General features: G+C 42.8%; 1 protein-coding gene across 1 annotated transcript in view; it reads right to left on the bottom strand.

The window, feature by feature from the left end:
• Nucleotides 1-20,341, bottom strand: part of LOC122813118 (uncharacterized protein KIAA1841-like) — a 1,352,705-nt gene that overhangs the window by 1,004,639 nt on the left and 327,725 nt on the right. The window contains exons 4-5 of the mRNA XM_044085254.1: nucleotides 18,197-18,283; nucleotides 17,996-18,106 (exon numbers count right to left, since the gene is read on the bottom strand). Coding sequence (XP_043941189.1) covers nucleotides 17,996-18,106; nucleotides 18,197-18,283 — 198 coding nt within the window. The remainder of the gene's footprint in view (nucleotides 1-17,995; nucleotides 18,107-18,196; nucleotides 18,284-20,341) is intronic.

Genomic DNA, 20,341 nt, shown 5'->3' with positions numbered 1-20,341 from the left:
TGGCAGATAAGGTTTTTCCTTCCTGCTTGCACCTAGTCAAAGTCTCTTTCACTTGGGGTCCAAAAACAGATGAACCATCAAAGGGAACGTTAGTGAAGGAAGACTTGAAGGATTCCATAAAATTACAAAGCTGCATCCACGAATGTCTCCTGAGGGCTATTACTGCTGTGGCTGCCCTTCTCGCTCCATCTGCCGCATACAAGATCATTCTCATGGAGGAGTTAGCTATGGAAGTAAGGATGGGGAGCTGCATGGAAACCTTGTCCATGGAACCCGGAGCTAGTGAACCCTGCAGGGTATCTCCCAACTCTTTCAGGAGATCCCTCTGCAGACAAGTGAAATGAGTCAGGTAATTCAGCGATCTTAGTGTAAATGCCGCTGAAGAAAAAATACACTTCCCATACCTATCCATCGTCCTGGTCTCCTTGTTAGGAGGATGGATATTAGAAGACGTCTCAGATAATTCCTTCTTGGTGGCCGCTGCTACCACCATAGCATCAACTGGAACTCCCTTGCTAAGGAAATGCTTGTCCTCAGGTGCTGTCATAAATTTGTTTGGCCTCCTCGGGATGGCTTCCACTGAATCTGGAGAGGTCCATGCTTTCCGTGAAATGACCCCAAAAGTTGGTCATTAGGTGGTGTCACCCAAAAGGTGGAAGTTCGGGAGCCAAAGGCCTCAAGATACACTGATTCATCCTCAGTAGGGTTAGATGTCTTCCAATCACCCCTCTGTCTAAGGATTTCTAGGATGTCAGAGAAAGAGACATCCTCAGAGGGAGATCTAGGGGACCATTCTGAATCCTCTAAATCAGTGTCTGATGTGACAGACTCAGGGGAGTCGACATGTTTCCTCTTACATAACCTCTTCCGAGGGAGCTCTCCAGCGGGATAATCCGGGGAGGTCTCGAAAGAGGGGACGCCTCCAATGGGGACTACTTGGGCCTCTGGTTCCCTAAACTGTGGGGGTGGCGGGGGGGGGGGAGGTTGCTGCCTGCTGCTGGTGGGACACAGGTTCCAAGGGAATGGCTTTGGCAGAGGATAAAGCCCTCTCTATAGCTCTGAAAGCCTTCCCCCCACTCCGAAGAAGACCTCCACTCCGAAGGGGTGGATGGTCGACTCCTAGCAAGATGGAACGGCTCTGAAGCAGAAGTGGGAGCCGAGCTGAGTCAAGCCGAGGCTCCGAGAGCGAGGGTCAGTTCCAAAAAGAACCCAGGGTGACTGTCCCCCTCGGAGTAGACACGAGAGCGTCGGCTCCCAGAACCCTCGGCTCCAGACTGAGCCATCGAGGATAGAGTAGTTGGCTCTGAGGAAACGGGCTGAATCCGCGGAGCTGAAGGGTTAAAAACAGAAGAACCTGACATAATAGGCTCTGAGAGCAAAGCAGTCAGAGGAGGAAGACTGATCGGTACTGGGGACGGCTCCAAGACCTTTGGGTCTGGAGGGGTCAATTTTCTAGCCAGAGCTGGATCCAAAAGAAACCTCTTCACCACACTCTCAATGTCCTCATCTGATAGGGTCTGATGGAGACTGAAGGAGACCTCCTCTCCAAAATAAGAGATCTCAAAATAGGAGATACAGTCTCGATCTCAGGCAAAACCTTCAGTATCGAAGACTGTCTCAGAACCAATGGAATAGACTGCACCAAAGATGAAGCAGAGTCTGAACCAGAACTCCTTGGTTCAAACGCTTTAGACATTTTGGTTGGCTCCGAAGTCAGGGCCGATGATTTTCTCTTTGAAGATTTTGGAGCTGCCTGACCAAGTTCCAGCTGTTCCTGGAAGGAACTGGTCCATGAGACCCCTGTCAATAAGCTCTTTCTTCCTTTCGTTTAACACTCTTGCACTAAAAGCGTGACAGAAGTTGCAAGGTTCCTGTAAATGGGCTGCACCCAGACAATATACACAACTGGTGTGGCTGTCTGTAAGAGACATTTTCTGCGCACACATCGCATTTTTTGAAGCCCGAAGGGCGATGATCCTTACGATCCTTATCTTTATCTTTAGACATAGTTAAAGACTAAAAAGTAAAGGTGTAAGGAAAAGTTAACAGTCACATACACAGGGAGGAAAGGCCCTCTAACTTAAACGGGCACTAAGGCCCTCTAATTTAAATGGGCCGTACAGTCCTAAGGGGGGGATAGGGGTTGAAAACTTTCAAAAAACAGAAGCACAATACAGAAGAAACTATTAATATATATATATGACAGAAAAAGGTGGTAGAAAAGGACTAAATAAGTAAAAAATCGTTCTACTTAGCCAACGAGCCAGTAAGACACAACCTCGAAGCTTTCGCAACAAACGAGATCTGGGGAATTGCCATAAGGCACCATGGGATAGGGGCTAGCCTCAAGCCAGTAAAAAGCTCTCGAGCTTTAGTATAGGCAGAGTCGGAGCTGAACATCCAGCAAGAATTATGGCGAGATAGGACTACATAACATCAATCATTTTAAAATTAGAGACAGTAATAAACACGTGTTGCATTACAGTAAAACACTAAAACAATAAAAAGAACAACACAAGTCATATTCACAGTCAATTTTTTACAAACTTTTTTTTTTCCTGTAGGCAAAAAGAGCAGTGTTTCTAAAAATAGGTTAAGAGTAGAGAGTAATCTTAGAGTGGAGATGGAGGAGCAGAGTGGGAAATTGCTTAGCCAGAGAAGGTGCAGGAGCATAGCCAGTGATTAGAAAAATATTCTATTAGGAGCTGTTTGAATTTTTGTGTCTCAGAGGTGGCTAGAAGGTTCTGTGGGAGAGAGTTCCAGGTTTCTGCTATATTATGAGAAGACAATGAGTCGCCATAAGAGTTGTGGGTTTTGTTAACCTTGAGCAGTATTTTATCTGTTGACCTCAGTGAGGTAAGATTGGAATAAGGCTGAACAAGGTCAGATAGCGCTGTGCAGTAGTCAGGCATATGGATAACAGAGTGGACTACTATTAACTGGTTGAGAGTGAGTAAGTTAGGGAGTTCGATTCAGTTGAGTTGCAGCAAATTTAGCTATTTTATTATAGCAAGATTCAATGTTATACAACTACAAGCTGGAGGAGTGGTTGAACTCCCTCTCTCTCCACACTCCCCACTGAGATGGAAGGAATGACTCCCATTGTCTATTTGGGCCTTGACAAAAGCTCTCATCATCTTCCCAGTCTATGCCCACAATACTTCTAGAGGATCTAATAGACCAGAATGATGCAACTGAAGTCAGTCAAGAAGTCAGAAATCTCAAGAGCTCACTCTCAGAAGATATGGACCCCAGGGAACAGAATCTCTTCAATGAGTAACCAGGGATAACTTAAGAAAGGTAAAGGAGGACAGAGCTGACCTGGATCCAAAGGACTAAAGCTGAGAGTGGGGAATGCCCTGAAGATCTTGACACTTTTGGAGTTGGAGAATCCTTAAAGGGAGAAATAGAACACCCTTTTTCTTCTTTCTTTATCCTTTTCTCTAGTCCATTATCTCTGGATTCATTGTGCTACCTTTGTCCTTTTCTAAGGTTTTAGAAATCTGGGTCTCCAAACCTTTGGGAAGCTGAAGAACAACTGGACAATTCCCCCACTGACCCTGGGAGATGGTCTCTAAGAATCATTTTTGTGTCCATCAAGACCTTTTTTCCACAAGATGAACAGATATCACAATGAGCACCAAAATGACCAAGGCCTAAGCTGTATGGCATCAATTAAGTGGATCAAAAATAAAACATTTTCTAAGTTTATTTCCTACCTTTCCTCTAAGTACTCTAGTCCACGTACATATTTGCTGTATCCAGGAGTATTTGTAAGCTTCTGAGCCCCCAAACCTTTCTGTGTTGGAGAGAAGCCTTCTAGCTTAATTTTGTTTCTTAGAACTAGCCATTTTTTAGTTTCAGCACTCAAATCTGTTTCTTTGAGCTCAGCACTTGTTCAGAACTCGTTGTAAGCACTAAATAAGCTACAAATTACTACAGCACTCAACTTTCCTCACTTGTCTAGTGGAAAGCAGTTTTCAGTACTTAATAAATAAGCACCTATCCAGGCATGTCTAAGGGTCAGCTCCCGGTGTTTTCTTCTGTCTACCTGATGAATCTGGGCATCTTGGGGCAATGTAGCAATTGCCTCATGTACTCTCCTCCTACCACCCAATACTACAACCTGTTTGAGATTCACTTATATAGCCAAACTGGAAGCAAAGCTCTCTGCACCCAAGACTGGAATAGACAGTCAAGAGGAGAAGGTAAACACTTGCACCACACCACACTCATCACATAGTCCCTCAAAGTCTACACCACCAAAACACACACACAGAAATGCAAAACACACACCTACATTCGCAGAGACTCTCAATAAAAACCTGCCCAAGCAAGATGGACCTCCAAAGCCGAAATACAAGCAAACTCCACCCCCCCCAACCCAACCCAAATGACACATAGTTCACAATCTCAGTGTGCCACTCAACCACAGCCCATAAGGCATAACAACATACCCAACACTCTAGTCATACGTGACTCTACAGTCAGGCACACTGATGTTCCACTCACCAGGCTAAACAAGGAGAAAGTTACTGTCAGCTGCCTGTCGGGTGCCAGGATCCACCACATAACGCACGCACTCAGGTCACTCCGCAACAAGTACAAATATGACTCTGTCATTGTCCATGTGTGTGTGAATGACCTGAGACGTACCTCCCTGGATTACATGAAAAGCGACATGGAGGAGCTCTCTAATCTTGTAGCCCAGGCAAGTATGACCCTAGCCCTCAGTAGCATCCTGCCATCACCCAGAATGATACCACAGTACAAGGACAAAATGATTGACTTCAACAATTGGCTAAGCTTCTGGTGTCATTCTAAGGGGATCCAGTATTTGTCTTCCTGGGATGACATAATTGACAGACCACGATGCTTTGCCACAGATGGCCTGCACCTGTCACCCCTGGCATTCTGGATACTGGCTAAGGTTCTTGCCACCCCTATAGTGCCTTTTTTAGGCAAGGTTCAAATGACAAATTCACCACCATAACAGGTACAAGCAAGCAAAATCTGAGGATAATGCTACTCAATGCTAGAAGTCTAAACCTCAAAATGCACTCACTTGAGGCACTCCTTAAAATGGAGAACATCGACATCTGGACAGTGACAGAGACCTGGTTCAAAGCTCCAGAGAGCACCCTGCATTACCAGGCTACAATTCATACCACACCTTTCAGCCACCTAACCCGGACCGAAGCACTAAAAGTGGAGGCGTGTCCATATTCATTAAGGATATCCACACCTTCAGGCCAGTTGCACAGCATAATGCATCCGAGATTATCCAAGTGCAACTAACTCTGGGCAAGACCGCAATCCAAATTGTAGCTTGCTACAGACCTCACACCATGCCCCAGGATTCCCACTCCTCATTTCTTGATACACTGGAAAACATTAGGGTACAACCCAACACCCTAATAATGGGTGATTTCAACTACTCCACCATTAACTGGGAAAACTACTCATGTACCAACTCTTCTGCTCAACGTTTTCTGGAATTCATAAATTCCAACGCCTTGGATCAAGTTATTCACACCCCCACCAGAGGCAGCAATATCCTAGACCTGGTCATTACCAACATAGGAGACCGGTGTTCCACACCAAAGGTCAATTACTCATTGGTAGGATCCGACCACAAGCTAATCACCCTAGACATCCACATCCCACCCCCACCCCCCACCCCCCATTAGGGAAACCACCATAAAAAGCTTCTCCAAAGCCAACTTCACACTACTTAAGACAGAAGTGGCAAACTTCATGACACCCATGCAGACGGACAATAGAGGTACGACTGCTGAATCCTACACAAATGCAATTTATAAGCACTTACATGAGTGCATGGATCGTGCTATCCCTAACAGAACCAAGATGCTATCCTCCAAATAAAGGAAGCCAATCTGGTGGTCCTCTGCCATAAACAAACTCTACAACAGAAGAAAGAAACTGTAGCAAAAAAAAGTAAAACCCCATGACTGGAGGAGCTCCCTGGTCAGCCTCAGTAAGAAGCTGAGATCCCTCATAAAATCCTTCAAAGCTAATTACGAAAACAAAATTGCCACTGACTCCAAAGACAACCACAAAGCATTCTATAGCTATGTCAAGAATCTCAATGGCGACACTCAGATCTGCTCTGACTTACAGAACAATGGCACTAAATATACAGAACCAACTGATATTGCAAACATCCTGGCAGATAGGTTCAGTGCTAACTTTACTCCCCTCTCACCCCCTAGAGGGCCCATCTCTATACCGGAAGAATGCAAAGTTCCTATAATCACGGCTGCACAGGTAAAAAAAACACTCTCCAAAGCCAAGAACACAGCATCCATGGGACCTGACAATATCCCAGGCTATGTTCTACATGAACTACAGAACGAACTGGCACCCCACCCAAGTACCATGTTCAATCATTGCCTCACCTCTGGCTTTGTGCCCACAGAATGGCGCACCACAACGGTTATCCCACTCCACAAAGGGGGAGCCACGATGGACCCCGGGAACTACCACCCCCCCCATTAGCCTGACGAGCCTGGTCTGCAAGGCCATGGAACATATCATCATGGAACGCATAAACAAAGACATTGGTAATCTCCAAACTCTGGACTCCACCGAGTTCAGGTTTGTTAAAGGCAGATCATTTCTCCTAAACCTGATAGACTTCTTTGAAGCAGTCACCAAAGCCATAGATGAGGGTAAGGTGGTTCACACAGCCTGTCTAGATCTCGCCAAGGTTTTCGATACTATCCCCCACTCTGGAATTATAAACTCACTAAACTAGGTATAAATCCCTATGTCACAAGATGGGTTGCCAACTGGCTCACAGACAGAACCCACACTGTGAAAGTAGCAGACTCCAAATCTGACTTCAGACCAGTGACAAGTGGAGTACCACAGGGTTCAATCCGGGGTCCTCTCCTGTTTGGTATCTACTTCTCTGAAGTACAGGCTAACACAGAAGGTCTTTGGCTAATGAAGTTTGCAGATTACTGCAAACTGGGAGCCATAATCGAAACTCTAACGATGTGGGCATCCTACAAAAGGGCCTCACTGAGACAGATGTCTGGTGTCAAAGCCATGGCCTGAAGCTCAATGCCAAAAAGTGCATTGTCATCCCCTTTGGTAAAAACTTTGTACCCATGAACTACCACATAGGTGGTAGTCTACTTAACACTGAAAGTGAGATAAGAGACCTTGGGACACAGGTGGACAGTAGTCTCTCCTTTGATAATCACATCACCACAGTGGTCAGGAAATCCTTCTACATGGCACACCACATCACAAAAGGTTTCCCATCCAGAAAAAAAGAGGTCATTGTTCCCCTCTACTCATCACTCATTAGACCCATTATAGAGTACAGCGCCCCTTTTGGTATGCACCTCACATGACATCTACAACAACTGGAGAGGCCACAGAAATACCTCACAAAGAGGATTACTGGCCTGAAACAGATACCCTATGCAGACTGTCTCAAAAAACTCCAGCTTTACTCTGTCGCATATCGCCTAATCAGAGGCGATCTCTGCCTAACATACAAAGCTATGTCAAACCAAGAGCTGTTGGACATGCTCCACTTAAAGAAATCCCAATCCCTCTGAACTACACGCTGTAGGGACCTAAACCTTGTCACCACAATAAACAGAACATGCTGGAAGGATAAATTCCTGTCCCAGAGACTTCCCATACTCTGGAACAGACTACCTATCTATGTCAAACAGAGCTCCTCATTAGCAGTCTTCAAGAAAAGTCTTGATGATTGGATGGGAAATAGGAAATTCACCCCGGGGATCACTTCTGTGGCTCTGCTCAACAGGGGCACAGGAAAATAATTTTCATGGGTGACGAAAGCCAGGGTACCTTTTTGGCTAGGCTTATATAGGCCCTAGGGCCAATAGCCTAGTAACTTCCTATGAACCTACATTTCAAACATTTTTTTTTTTAACTCTGAAGTCTTTTCCATGTCTATAAAGGTCTGTAAATGTCCATGCAGATACAGAAAAAGAAAAACTTTTAACTTGTAAGACTGCTAAACTTGAAAGGAGAGAGGGAGCTATATGAGTGTATCATAGACAATCATGCTATCCAAATACCAAATGCCTGTCACATGCTCAAAACCGTTCCTATCAAAGATAAGAACAGTGAATACACTGAATCAAATTTGAACAAAACATTTTTTTTTTTGCAGAGGGGCAAGTTTACCATGCATCCCAACAAATTATATATACCAACTCCAAAATCTTAATACAGTAGGGGAAAAGGGCAAATTCTCCCGAGTCCCACTGTACCACAATCTTATACAGCAGAAAATCCATTACCTTATGTAAACTGATTTTGATCAGCTGTACCAGCCTTTTATTACTCGTGGAAATTTGTCTAATGAAGTTTAAAACTTATTTAAACAAAATTGTTAACATTTTATTAAAGAGCTTGGTGGAATTTGAACATTAGTTCTGTGCACTTTCATTCAATCATTTGGAGAACTGTGTGGAGTTTTGGTCATCCGTTTCACATTGCTTGCATTTTTAGCAATCTGAACTTTGACCACCAAGTTTCCACAGTGGTAAGTAAAGCCTTACAAGCAGTCCCCCTCATAAGCAAGGGCATAGCATCCAGATGAAGGGATTTTACAATTCCACTGTACTCGACCCTCATCAGACCACTAATGGAGTATAATGCACTCTTTTGCATGTACCTCACTAGATACATGCAGCAGCTGGAGAGTCCTCACAGGTTTCTCACTAAGAAAATACAGGGACTCCAAGCCATGACCTACATGGACAGGCTAAAAGCTCTATCACTTTACTCCGTATCTTACAGGCTGCTAAGAGGTGACTTGTGCCTGGCCTATATGGCAATATCGACCCTGCCCTAATGGAACATCTGCAAGTCAAATGGCTCAAGAGTCACTTGCTCTAGGGATCTCAACTTATCTTGTGACATTAACAGATCATGCTGGAGAGACAGATACGTCTCACAGAGACTGTTGTTTCTCTGGAATAGAAACTCTGGAATAGACAACTTATTCACATAAAACAGATCTCCTCATTGACCCTATTCAAACACAAACTAGATAATTGGTTGGGAGACAGCAAATACGAGCATAGGGTGGCATCCATGTCCCTCATGGACAGGGGTAGCCAGTGTAGATCCCAGACCCACTCTGTTCATAAATTCGTTTGTGAACTAACCAAAGAAGAACAAATGGGATACTTGGTATTAAGATGGCTAGGCTTGTAAAGGCTCTAGGGCCACTAGCCCAGTAACCTATGAACAAGAATGACCCAGCCAAGCTAAGATCTTCACTGCATAATACCTTAAACCTCTTCTTGTGGAAGCCTATGAGATATATGTACAGCTGATATAAAAAGTTTACACACCCCTGTTAAAATGCCAGGTTTTTGTGATATAAAAAAATGAGAACACAATAAATCATTTCAAAACTTTTCCCACCTTTAATGTGACCTATAACCTGGACAATTCAATTGAAAAACAAATAAATCAGTTAGGGGGAAAAATATAAAAAATAAAAAACATATAATAAGCTGGTTGCATAAGCGTGCACAACCGTTTGCTAATACTTTGTTGAATCACCATCAATTAGAGACTCTGATTAACCCCAAATAAAGTGCAGCTGTCCTAGTAAGATATTCCTGACATTTACTCAGTTGCCTGCTACAGCAAAAACATGGTTCACAGACAGCTTACAAAGCATAAAAAAAATCATTGTTGAAAGGTATCAGTCAGGAGAAGGGCACAAACAAATTTCCACAGCATTGAATATACCATGGAACACAGTGAAGACGGTCATCAAAAAGTGGGGAACATATGGGACAACAGTGATGTTGCAAAGAACTGGACGTCCCTCCCAAATTGATGAAAAGACAAGACAAGGCATAAACTGGTCAGGTTGGCTATCAAGAGACCTACAGCAACACTGAAGAAGCTGCAGGAATTTCTAGCAAGTACTAATTGTGTACTACATGTGACAATAATCTCCTGTATTCTCCATATGTCTGGGCTATAGGGTAGGGTTGCAAAAAAAAAAGTGGGGAACATATGGGACAACAGTGATGTTGCAAAGAACTGGACGTCCCTCTCAAATTGATGAAAAGACAAGACAAGACAAAAACTGGTCAGGTTGGCTGCCAAGAGACCTACAGCAACACTGAAGGAGCTGCAGGAATTTCTGGCAAGTACTAATTGTGTACCACATGTGACAACAATCTCCTGTATTCTCCATATGTCTGGGCTATAGGGTAGGGTTGCAAAAAAAAAGTGGGGAACATATGGACAACAGTGATGTTACAAAGAAAGTACAGTTTTGTACCTACCATAAATGTAGATGTTCGAGTGTTCACCCTGCTGCAGTCATCACACTTGGGTTATCCTGTCGTCAGGCGGTCCCGCAGTCGGCCGGATTTCCAAAGTCTTGGTCCGACGTCGGTTGCTGTCGCCTCATCCCTGACGTCAGTGCGCCAGGGGTACATAAATTGCAACCGACGCCATTTTCTTCAGTTTTTCTTGCCCCAGATGTCAGGTGCCCCCAAAGAGGTTATCCAAATTAGTACCAAAAGGTGAGAACACTGTACAAATACAAAAACCCTTCAGCTATAAGCAAATACATCAGTAAGGCATAGCAAAGATTTAGCCAGTAGATCAGAGGGGTTGGAGGGAGGGTAACCTGGACTGCAGCAGGGTGAACACTCGAACATCTACATTTATGGTAGGTACAAAACTGTACTATGTTCATCGTGTTACCCTGCTGCAGTCATCACACTTGGGTTGAGTCCCAAAGCTAAGGCAGGGTAGGGTAGGGTGGAGGCATTATAAAGGGTTAGAGGAGGCAATGAGGCCCTGCAGGACTGCAGTGGCGAAGCCCGCCCTGGACTTAGAATAAAGAGGTAAGTGATAGTTTGGTGAAGGTGTGTACAGAACTCCAAGTTGCAGCTTCTAAAATTTCCTTGGTAGGAATCCCCTGAGAAAGGCTGTAGAGGTAGCTGTAGCCCTGGTAGAATGGGATCTAATGGTAGGAGGAACTGGTTTCCCATGATGGGTATAGCAGAATCGTATGCAATGGCCTATCCATTTTGAAATGGTTTGCTTGGATATGGGCCTCCCTTGAGAAGCTGTAGCATAGGAAGCAAAGAGCTGGTCAGTTTTCCTGAAAGCCTTAGTTTTATCCAAGTAATATCGAAGCTGCCTGTGAATGTCCAAGGAATGCAAGAGTCTCTCACCTTTGTTCTGTGGATTGGGGAAGAAAGTGGGTAGATGGATGGTTTGATTTAAAGCTACACTGGAAACCACCTTTGGCATGAAGGAAGGATTAGTTCATAGAGAAACTCTGTCTTGATGAAAAATGAGAAAAGGTTCCACTGCCATAAGAGCCTGTAATTCTGAAACTCTCCTAGCAGAAGTTATTGCCAGTAGCAGGGCAGTCTTCCATGATAGGAACTGAAGGTCTGCAGAAAAAGCTGGTTCAAAGGGAGGTAGTGTTAGTTTTTCCAGAACAAAGTTGAGGTCCCATGTTGGTGTAGGAGCTCTTCTAGGTGGTCTAATATTTTTTGCCCCTCTGAGGAACTGCCTTAGGAGTGGGTTTGAAAATAAAGGTGGATTTGTGTCTTAGTGAGCTGAAATAGCTGAAGCATGGATTTTAATTGAGGAGAAGGAAAGTCCTTTATGTAACATCTCAGCTAAATACTGCAGAATGTGAGGCATATGAGGCTGAGTTGTGTCTTGGCCCTTAGCTTGGTTCCAAGCAGAAAACCTTTTCCATTTGTCCGAGTAAGCCTTCCTGGTGCTTGGCCTCCTGGCTTCTAGAATAACATCCAGCACTGCTTGCGAAAGAGGAGCTGGTCGGCTGCTTAATTTATTTGCCATGCAGCCAGGTTTAAGGTTTTGATCTGGCTGTGTAGAATCTGCTTGTCCTGCTGCGTGAGCAAATGAGGTATTTGAGGCAATATCCATGGTGGACTGTGAGCCATATTCTTCAATAGCGGGTACCAGTGCTGGCGTGGCCAGTCTGGGGCTATGAGAATCATTCGAGATTTCTCCTTTTTGGCCTTCAAAAGAACCTTTGTGAGAAGAGGTAATGGAGGAAAGGCATATGCTTCAGGTTTTTCCAACTGAAGGAGAGAGCGTCCACTTTCCAAGCTTGATGGTGGAATGTCCTTGTACAAAATTTTGTCAGCTGGTAGTTTTGAGGACTGGCAAACAAGTCTATATTTGGTAGGCCCTATCTTTGAGTTATCATTGCAAATATTTGTGGGTCCAGCTTCCACTCGTGGGGATCCTTGATATTTCTGCTTAGGTTGTCTGCCAATGTGTTTTTCTGTCCTGGCAGGAAGTGAGCTTGTAACTGGACTTGGTAGGTGAGAGCTGTGTTCCATAAGATTATTGCCTGCCTGCAAAGAGGGTAGGAATGTGTGCCCCCTTGTTTGTTTATGTACCACATTACTGTGGTGTTGTCCGTCTTTATTGCCAGTTGTTCAGGTTGTAGTAGATCCTTGAAGGCTGTCAGAGCTTTCTGTACAGCTAGCATCTCTTTTTGGTTTATGTGCAGTTTTCTTTGTTCTGCAGTCCATAGGCCTTGAATGCATTGCCCTGCCATGTGTGCCCCCCAGGCATAGTCTGAAGCATCTGTTGTGATAGTCTGCCTGGGTGGGGACAAGGTGAAAGGCTGACCCTTGTTGAGGTGACATGCCTATGCCCACCACAGAAATTCCTGTTGAAGGCAGGGAATGAGAGATATCACTGTGTCCAAGCTGTGGCTGTGTTGAGACCATATGCTTTTTAGGTACCATTGTAGTTTCCTCATATGCATTTTTGCAAATGGTATTATCAGAATGCAAGATTCCATGAAGCCCAAAGCCTGCAGAATTTTTCTTGCAGTTAATTGGGTCTTTGTTGCCATTGTCCTGAAATATTAAGTCAGTTGTAATTGCTTGTCTGGTGTAAGATAAGCCTTCTGGGCTGCTGTGTCCAAGCTGGCACCCAGGAATGTCTTTTTGTGAGGGTACTAGTTTTGACTTCTTTTCGTTCACTGTGTACCCCAGACAATTTAGTAGATGCCTCACAAAAGCCAGATGTTGTAAAAGAATGTCTCTTCTTTCTGCTTGGAAGAGGCAGTCATCCAGGTATGGATATATTTGAATTCCTCTTTGTCTGCAATATGCAATTACTGGAGCCAGGCATTTTGTGAATACTCTGGGCACAGTAGATAAGCCAAAGGGCAGTGCAGAGAATTGATAATGAGTCGAACCTGCAATGAAACGGAGGTATCTTCTGCAACTTTGTCTGACAGGGACATGCAGGTATGCCTCCTTGAGGTCCAACGTTACCAGCCATGCTTCCTTGCCCAACATGGGAAGTAGCTGCTGTAGTGTTAGCATCTTGAATTTGGGAACTTGTAAATAAGTGTTGAGAATTGAAAGGTCCAGAATTGGTCTCCAAGCATTTTCTTTTCTGGGTACTAGGAAGAGTCTTGAGTAAAATCCTTGGCCTTGCTCTTGAGTTGGTACCCTTTGAATGGCTCTCATGGCCATGAGAGCTGTAATTTGTTTTTGAGCCTCTGCCCTTTGATTTTGTGGCAGGTTTGGCATTCCTCTTTTTATTGGCAAGGTGTGAAAGTGGAATCTGTATCCTCGTAAAATTATGTCTAGGACCCATTTGTCCTTTGTGACCATATGCCAGTTGTCTGCAAATAGTGCAAGTTTTCCCCCCGGGGGGGCTGACAAAAGAGCTTTGTTTGGCCAGTTGAGGTGCAAGTCATTGAGTTTGCCTTCTGGTGGATTGAGATCTGTCTTCTCTTCCCTTCTGGGTTGGAGTGCCCCATTGGCGAGGTTTATACTGAGCTTGTGATTGTCCTCTGCCCCTTGGGCGCCTGTATTTACACCTCTGAGGCCTGTCAGTGGCTGGAAAGGACCAATTTTTTGTTGGCCAGTTTGTGCTGAAGTGTGGGGGTTGTACCTGTAGGAAATCTTTGACTGTCTGCATAGATTTTGCCTTATCTTCAATTTTCTTTAAAACTTCTTCTGCTTTAACACCAAAAAGAACATCATGCTGTAAGGGAGCATCTAGCAGTTTTGCTTTAACATGATCAGGCAGACTTTGTTCCTTTAACCAGGCATGCCTACGTATAACTGAACCAGTGACAGCTGCTCTGCAGGAGGCCTCTAAAGAATCAAACCCACATTGTAAGGTGTGTTTGCCCACCTGCTCGGTGGCGTGCAACAAATCTGTACTTCTTTCAATTCAGATTGTTGAGGGAGGGTGGTTATCTTTTGTTTTAACTGAGAGATCAGAAATTGCTGATACTTAAGCATCTGAAATTGACAGTTTGGAGCTCTCATAGCTAAAGTGGCTGAGGTGTAAACCTTTTTCCCCCATCTGTCTAGTGCTCTTGAATCCCTTTCAGAAGGTACTGGATTTTCAGCCATGGAAGCCTTAGCCCCCTTGGGACCCTGGGAGATAGTCTCTGGGTCAGCTACTGGGCTTTTGTAAAGAAATTTGTGGGAATCAGGTACTCTGTAGTATCTGTCAGGTTTGGCCGGGGCAGGAGGCAGAGAGTCAGGGTTGAAACTGCACTCTAAATAGACATCATCCACAATATCCAAAACAGGAGGGCTGGCTAGAGGCCTGTGTTGGGGGAGTAAAAGAAAGCCTCTGAGCCTTTTCTTGGAATCAGAGTAATCCTGACCTTCCCAGTGAAAATGTTCCCTCATAGTCTGTAAAGTTTCCCCAAAAGAGTAATCTTCTGGAGGGGAAGCTGAGGGAATAGAGTCCTCAGCATCAGAATCTTCATAAGGAGAGAAGGAATAGTCTTGGTCCTCAGAGGAATCCAAAGAAATAGACAGTTGTTCAGAGGAAACAGATTATTCCTCTTGTCTAGGCCTTTTGTCAGGAGGAGGCTGAGAACCCCTGATAAGAGAAATCAAATCTTCAGCCATCTTGAGCATCTGTTTCTTAGGCATAGGGCCTTGAGCAGGAGACTGAAGTGAAGCCTTTTTAGATTTGGAAAACGTTTTGATTGTAAGTCTCGGTCTGAAAACGCCTTCAGAAGGCGATGGCGTTTCCAAAGTACCGACGTCCTTGGAGGGTAAATCATCGGTAGGGCCTGAAGTAAAAGGCTGCGTCGGCCTAGTACATTCCGTCAAAATATCCGTAGCGGTCTTTGGTTCCTGAACAGCGGTAGTCAGAGGCTGCATAGGAGCCTCACTGTTAACCGGAGAACCAGAGACCGGATCAACCGAGGCCTCGGAATCGGGGTTAGGCCTGGGCTGTCTATCCTTATCCCTGCGATTTTTGTGCATGCCAGTAGTCGATAGCTCCGACAGCAAGTTATAATTATATTTTCTGTCAAAAAAGTGTCGTGCGAAATCAAATCGTCTTTTAATAGTACGTTTATTAAATCCAGCACAAAAACGACAAGAAGTGATGTCGTGATCAGGGCCTAGGCAAGGTATGCAATAACAATGAAAATCCTTATGAGGTGTTTGCTTCCCACAAGAAATACAATTGTTAACTTTTTCTGACATCGGTCTGAGGCAAGAAAAGTTTCCCCAACGGGGTACTTAGCTTTATAGAAGACTTCGGTCTGAAACTCGAATTTGAAAATCTCAGGAGTTGGCCGACCGGCACTTGCAAACTGCTTCTGCTTCGGGCACCGCGCGGCAAGAAAGACTGAAGAAAATGGCGTCGGTTGCAATTTATGTACCCCTGGCGCACTGGCGACAGCAACCGACGTCGGACCAAGACTTTGGAAATCCGGCCGACTGCAGGACCGCCTGATGACAGGATAACCCAAGTGTGATGACTGCAGCAGGGTAACACGATAAACATCTGGACGTCCCTCCCAAATTGATGAAAAGACAAGACAAAAACTGGTCAGGTTGGCTGCCAAGAGACCTACAGCAACACTGAAGGAGCTGCAGGAATTTCTGGCAAGTACTAATTGAGTACTACATGTGACAACAATCTCCTGTATTCTCCACATGTCTGGGCTATAGGGTAGGGTTGCAAGACGGAAGCCTTTTCTTACACAGAAAAACATCCAAGCCTAGCTAAAATTTGCAAAACAATACATCAAGTCTCCTGAAAAGCATGTGGGAAAATGTGTTATGGTCTGATGACACAAAGGTTGAACTTTTTGGCCACAATTCCAAAAGGTGTTTTTGACGCAAAAACAACACTTCGCATCACCAAAGAACACCATCCCCAAGGTGAAGCATGGTGTGGCATTATCATCATGTTTTGGTGTTGCTTTTCTTCAGCTAGAACTGGGGCTTTAGTCAAGATGGAGGGAATTATAAACAGTTCCAAATACCAGTCACTTTTGGCCCAAATCCTTCAGGCGTCTGCTGGAAAGATGAAGATGAAGAGGAATTTCACCTTTTAACACGACAATGACCCCAAGCATACATCCAAATCAACAAGAGAATGGCTTCACCAGAAGAAAATAAAAGTTTTGGAATGGCCCAGCCAGAGCCCAGACCTAAATCCAATAGAAAATCTGTGGGGTGACCTGAAGAAGGCTGTGTGCAAGAGATGCCCTCGCAATCTGACAGATTTGGAGCGCTTTTCCAAGGAAGAGTGGACAAATATTGCCAAGTCAAGATGTACCATGCTGACAGACTCCTACCCAAGAAGACTGAATGCTGTAATTAAATCAAAAGGTGCTTCAACAAAGTATTAGATTACTGGTGTGCACACTTATGCAACCAGCTTATTGTACATTTATTTTTTATATTGTTCCCCTAACAGATTTGTTTGTTTTTCAATTGAATTGTACAAGTTATAGGTCACATTAAAGGTGGGAAAAGTTTTTGAAATGATTTATTATGGTCTCATTTTTTATATCACAAAAACCTGGCATTTTATATCCACTGTATATGGCTCCTTAAAGACATATGTGTGTTTTAGCTACATGGTTTCTGACTGCCCATGACTTTTCCCTTTTTAAGTCATTATGGGTACATTCAGGCCAGCAAAGCAAAATTCCACTAGCTGTAGACATGCCTTTTTCTGACCTCATCAATACAGCATAAGTGTGCTGTTTGGTCATAATTTAAAAACACAAAGCTTAAAACCAAGCCTAGTATCCATAACCATTAAGGTGCCTGTAAAGTATCCCAAATAACATCAAAACGAAAGGGTCAAAAGTTAACACAAACTATTCTGGAAAAACAGCAAGAAAGTCCACCAATCTATGCTTTTTTTGGGATTTTTAATTCTAAAATTCTCAGTGGATGGGAGGGAGGAAATTTTATGATTAATTTAACTTTGAAGAAGTTATAAGGCTATGGGGAAAATAAGACTAAATATCAAAATAATAGAAGAATACTACACAAAATAATGAAAGCCAAGCTTAGCCCTAGCTCAGGATTTTTGTTGTTTTCAATTAACAGTCATGCTGCAATAAAGTTTGTACTGTAATTTTTGTTATTTCCTAACTCTCAACTATGCATGCCACCCTCCTCGAGTCTAGTACTTTAAAGAACACGATTGCCAGGAATAATGGTAGAAAAATCACACAAAAAATGCTTACTTCACACTTGTGTCTCAATCAGAAAAATGCTAATAGTACTCTGGATCTCTATTTCTGTATGCAGACAAGGTAACTGTAGCTCTGCTAGAGTATGACTGAGAAAATTGCAAGTATGTAACAACCCCTATGTAAAAGTACTGCAAAAATGTTATTGTGTACTATATAATAGCATACAGAGAAAACAGAAATCCATTCAGAAATACTCATTACTTGTGGTGCAAAGATTAAAAAAAATGAATCCAGCCAACATAGCATGCAGTTTAAATGCATTAAAAAAAGAATGCCATTCACTGTCATGGTTAAAGAAATTAATTCAATTCTGTACACAAAGGATGGACTAAGAAATTGTTCTCAAATAAACAATTTAAAGCGAAAAGGCATATGAAAGCAACATACTCATTTAGCACACGTTTCTGTTGCTACAATATATATGACATTCTTACCAATCAGCAATACCTTATGTGAAAGTATACAACATTCCCATGTGTATCTATGCTTATTTTTCCTGGAATGCATGAGATCTTTTGGTCCGTTTCTTTGGTTAAGAGTCGTTTACATAAACAGCACCTAAAATGGTATTAAAAATAAAGTAATTTAAACAGAAAGATTGACACACAGATTATAAATTTGCACATACAGAAAGGATTTTCTGCCTACCGATACAGTGTGGAAGCATTTCCTGGTGAATCTGGGTTCTTATAGTCTGGATCAAATAACTTCTCAATCTTCTTGCAGAACAGTTTACTATAAAAGGTTTCAGACAAAGAAACAAAAAAGTTACAAAACACAACATGTATGCATTAGCTTTTCACAGACTATTAGATAATCTTGCTTCCAGCACTTCTAGATAGCATATTCTAGTTACTACTCACTTAGCCCATCAGACAGATTTTTCCTTGTTAAGTGCGTTTTTCTGGTACAATTAAATTAAGTTCCCCATAGTTCCCCTGCCTCTTCAAATAACATAATACTTAAAATACCACTTAATAAATCATTTTTATTTACTTACATCTGTCTAATGTCCCCCACTGAATCCAAAGAAGAAATTAATAAATGTCCAGTCTAAATTCTGCCTCATTCATATACCATCATATATAAAACTTTTTAATCTATACTACTATCTCAAATTTTCCCAACCTTCCCATCTTGTCCATTCCTTATTCTCTTCCCTCACTTCTCCCTGTCATGCAAGCTTTTCACTAATGACAAGGCCCTTTCTCTTAGTGCAAGGCTTATTATATTACATCTTCTCCAAAGTTCTGACCTGACCTCTTACAAGGATCTAAAACATATACAAAAAAAGTAATCATTTTGTTAAAGTTACAATCTGTATCCATTGTTCTGTCTAAAAGTTGAAGCTAATTCAAGTAAAATAACTGCATAACTAAATAAGCTACCAAAACATTGAAAAAAAATAGTCCTAAATGCAAACAAACTTTTTAGGCTCTTTAATTTTGCCCTGCAATATAATGAAAAATGTTCAACAGTCTTGCTTGAACTAGTTCATCCATCCAATTATCGAAAGAAACATAAATTAAATTATACTCTAATACACAAAAAGAGAAAAACAAAATAATAATTAAAAGACTAATTTCTAACTCTTTACAGTTCTAAATACTCAATTTGTCTATCCACAATGACTCAGAATTCTGACAAGGAAAAACAAGCCAAAAACAAACCAGAAGACCCATAACATTTAAGGGCAAATCTTTTAAAAATGAAACACTGTTGTAAGGGATTTGAGCATTCTTGTTGCCAATTCCTTATTTGACAATCGTGTCTCCACAGTAGTTTGGTAAAGCCATCTCCACCAAATCCAAAGAAATCATAAGTCTACTTTACTCGTACCGTATCAGAACTATTACTGAATATAATGCACTTTTTGGCATGTATTTGTCTAAACATATCACACAACTTGAGACCTTAGAGATTCATAAATAAAAATACTAGTGGCCCCAAAAATCTTAGTCATCAGGACAGAATGTCAGACCTTTCTCTGTACTCAAGTCTCTCAAAGACTCCTCCGAGGAGATCTGTGCCTAGCCTTTTGAGCCATGATAGATCCAACACTATTTGATGTCTTATTCCTTTGCAGAACTAATGGTACCTTCAGATACTCTGTTAAAGGAACTAAACCTACATCAACAGATGAATATGATGCTGGTGTGATAAATTCATACCCCAACATATCCTTCAGCAGTTGAACGAAATGCCACTACATGACAAGCAGTGATGCATCCATACCACCTTCAAGGTAAACCTAGATTATTATTGGTTGTGCAACATTAAAATACCCCCACCCCCACCATCTCTCTTGTCTTGCCCTCCTTGAGACTACAGGGAAACTCTGAAAAGGGTTTATTGGCTAGGCTTGCAATGGTCTGCAGACTGCTTGCATACTACTAACGTACGAATGTAAATCAAGCACTGAGAGAAAAGTAACAGCATTTAATTTCAGATACTAAGTACTGAAAGTTACACAGTAGCAGACAGGGAGCACACTCACCACCGATTCAAACATCCTAGACCTGGTACTTACCAATATGGGAGAGGGCTGCACCCCCACTCCCTCCCCCAAGTGGCATGTCCTTAGTGATGATTTTGGACCATAAATCTGCCTCTTTCAAAATAAAAATCAAATCTGTAACCCCAGCAAACCCTGTAACAGTTAGGAACTATTCCAAAGGCAAATTACATCCTATTAAGTGATAGTTTGTACAATTTCAATGCCCCTCCTAACCCAGAGTTCACAGAAACCTATGTGGAATTGATTTAAGACTGCCTCCACTAAGTGGTCAATTC

This window comes from Protopterus annectens, chromosome 1.part1 (genome assembly GCF_019279795.1).
Source record: "Protopterus annectens isolate FY-2018-M chromosome 1.part1, PAN1.0, whole genome shotgun sequence".
In the NCBI taxonomy this organism is placed as follows: domain Eukaryota; kingdom Metazoa; phylum Chordata; order Ceratodontiformes; family Protopteridae; genus Protopterus; species Protopterus annectens.
The sequence above is the reverse complement of the archived record's forward strand: the minus strand, read 5'-3'. Positions and strand labels throughout refer to the sequence as shown.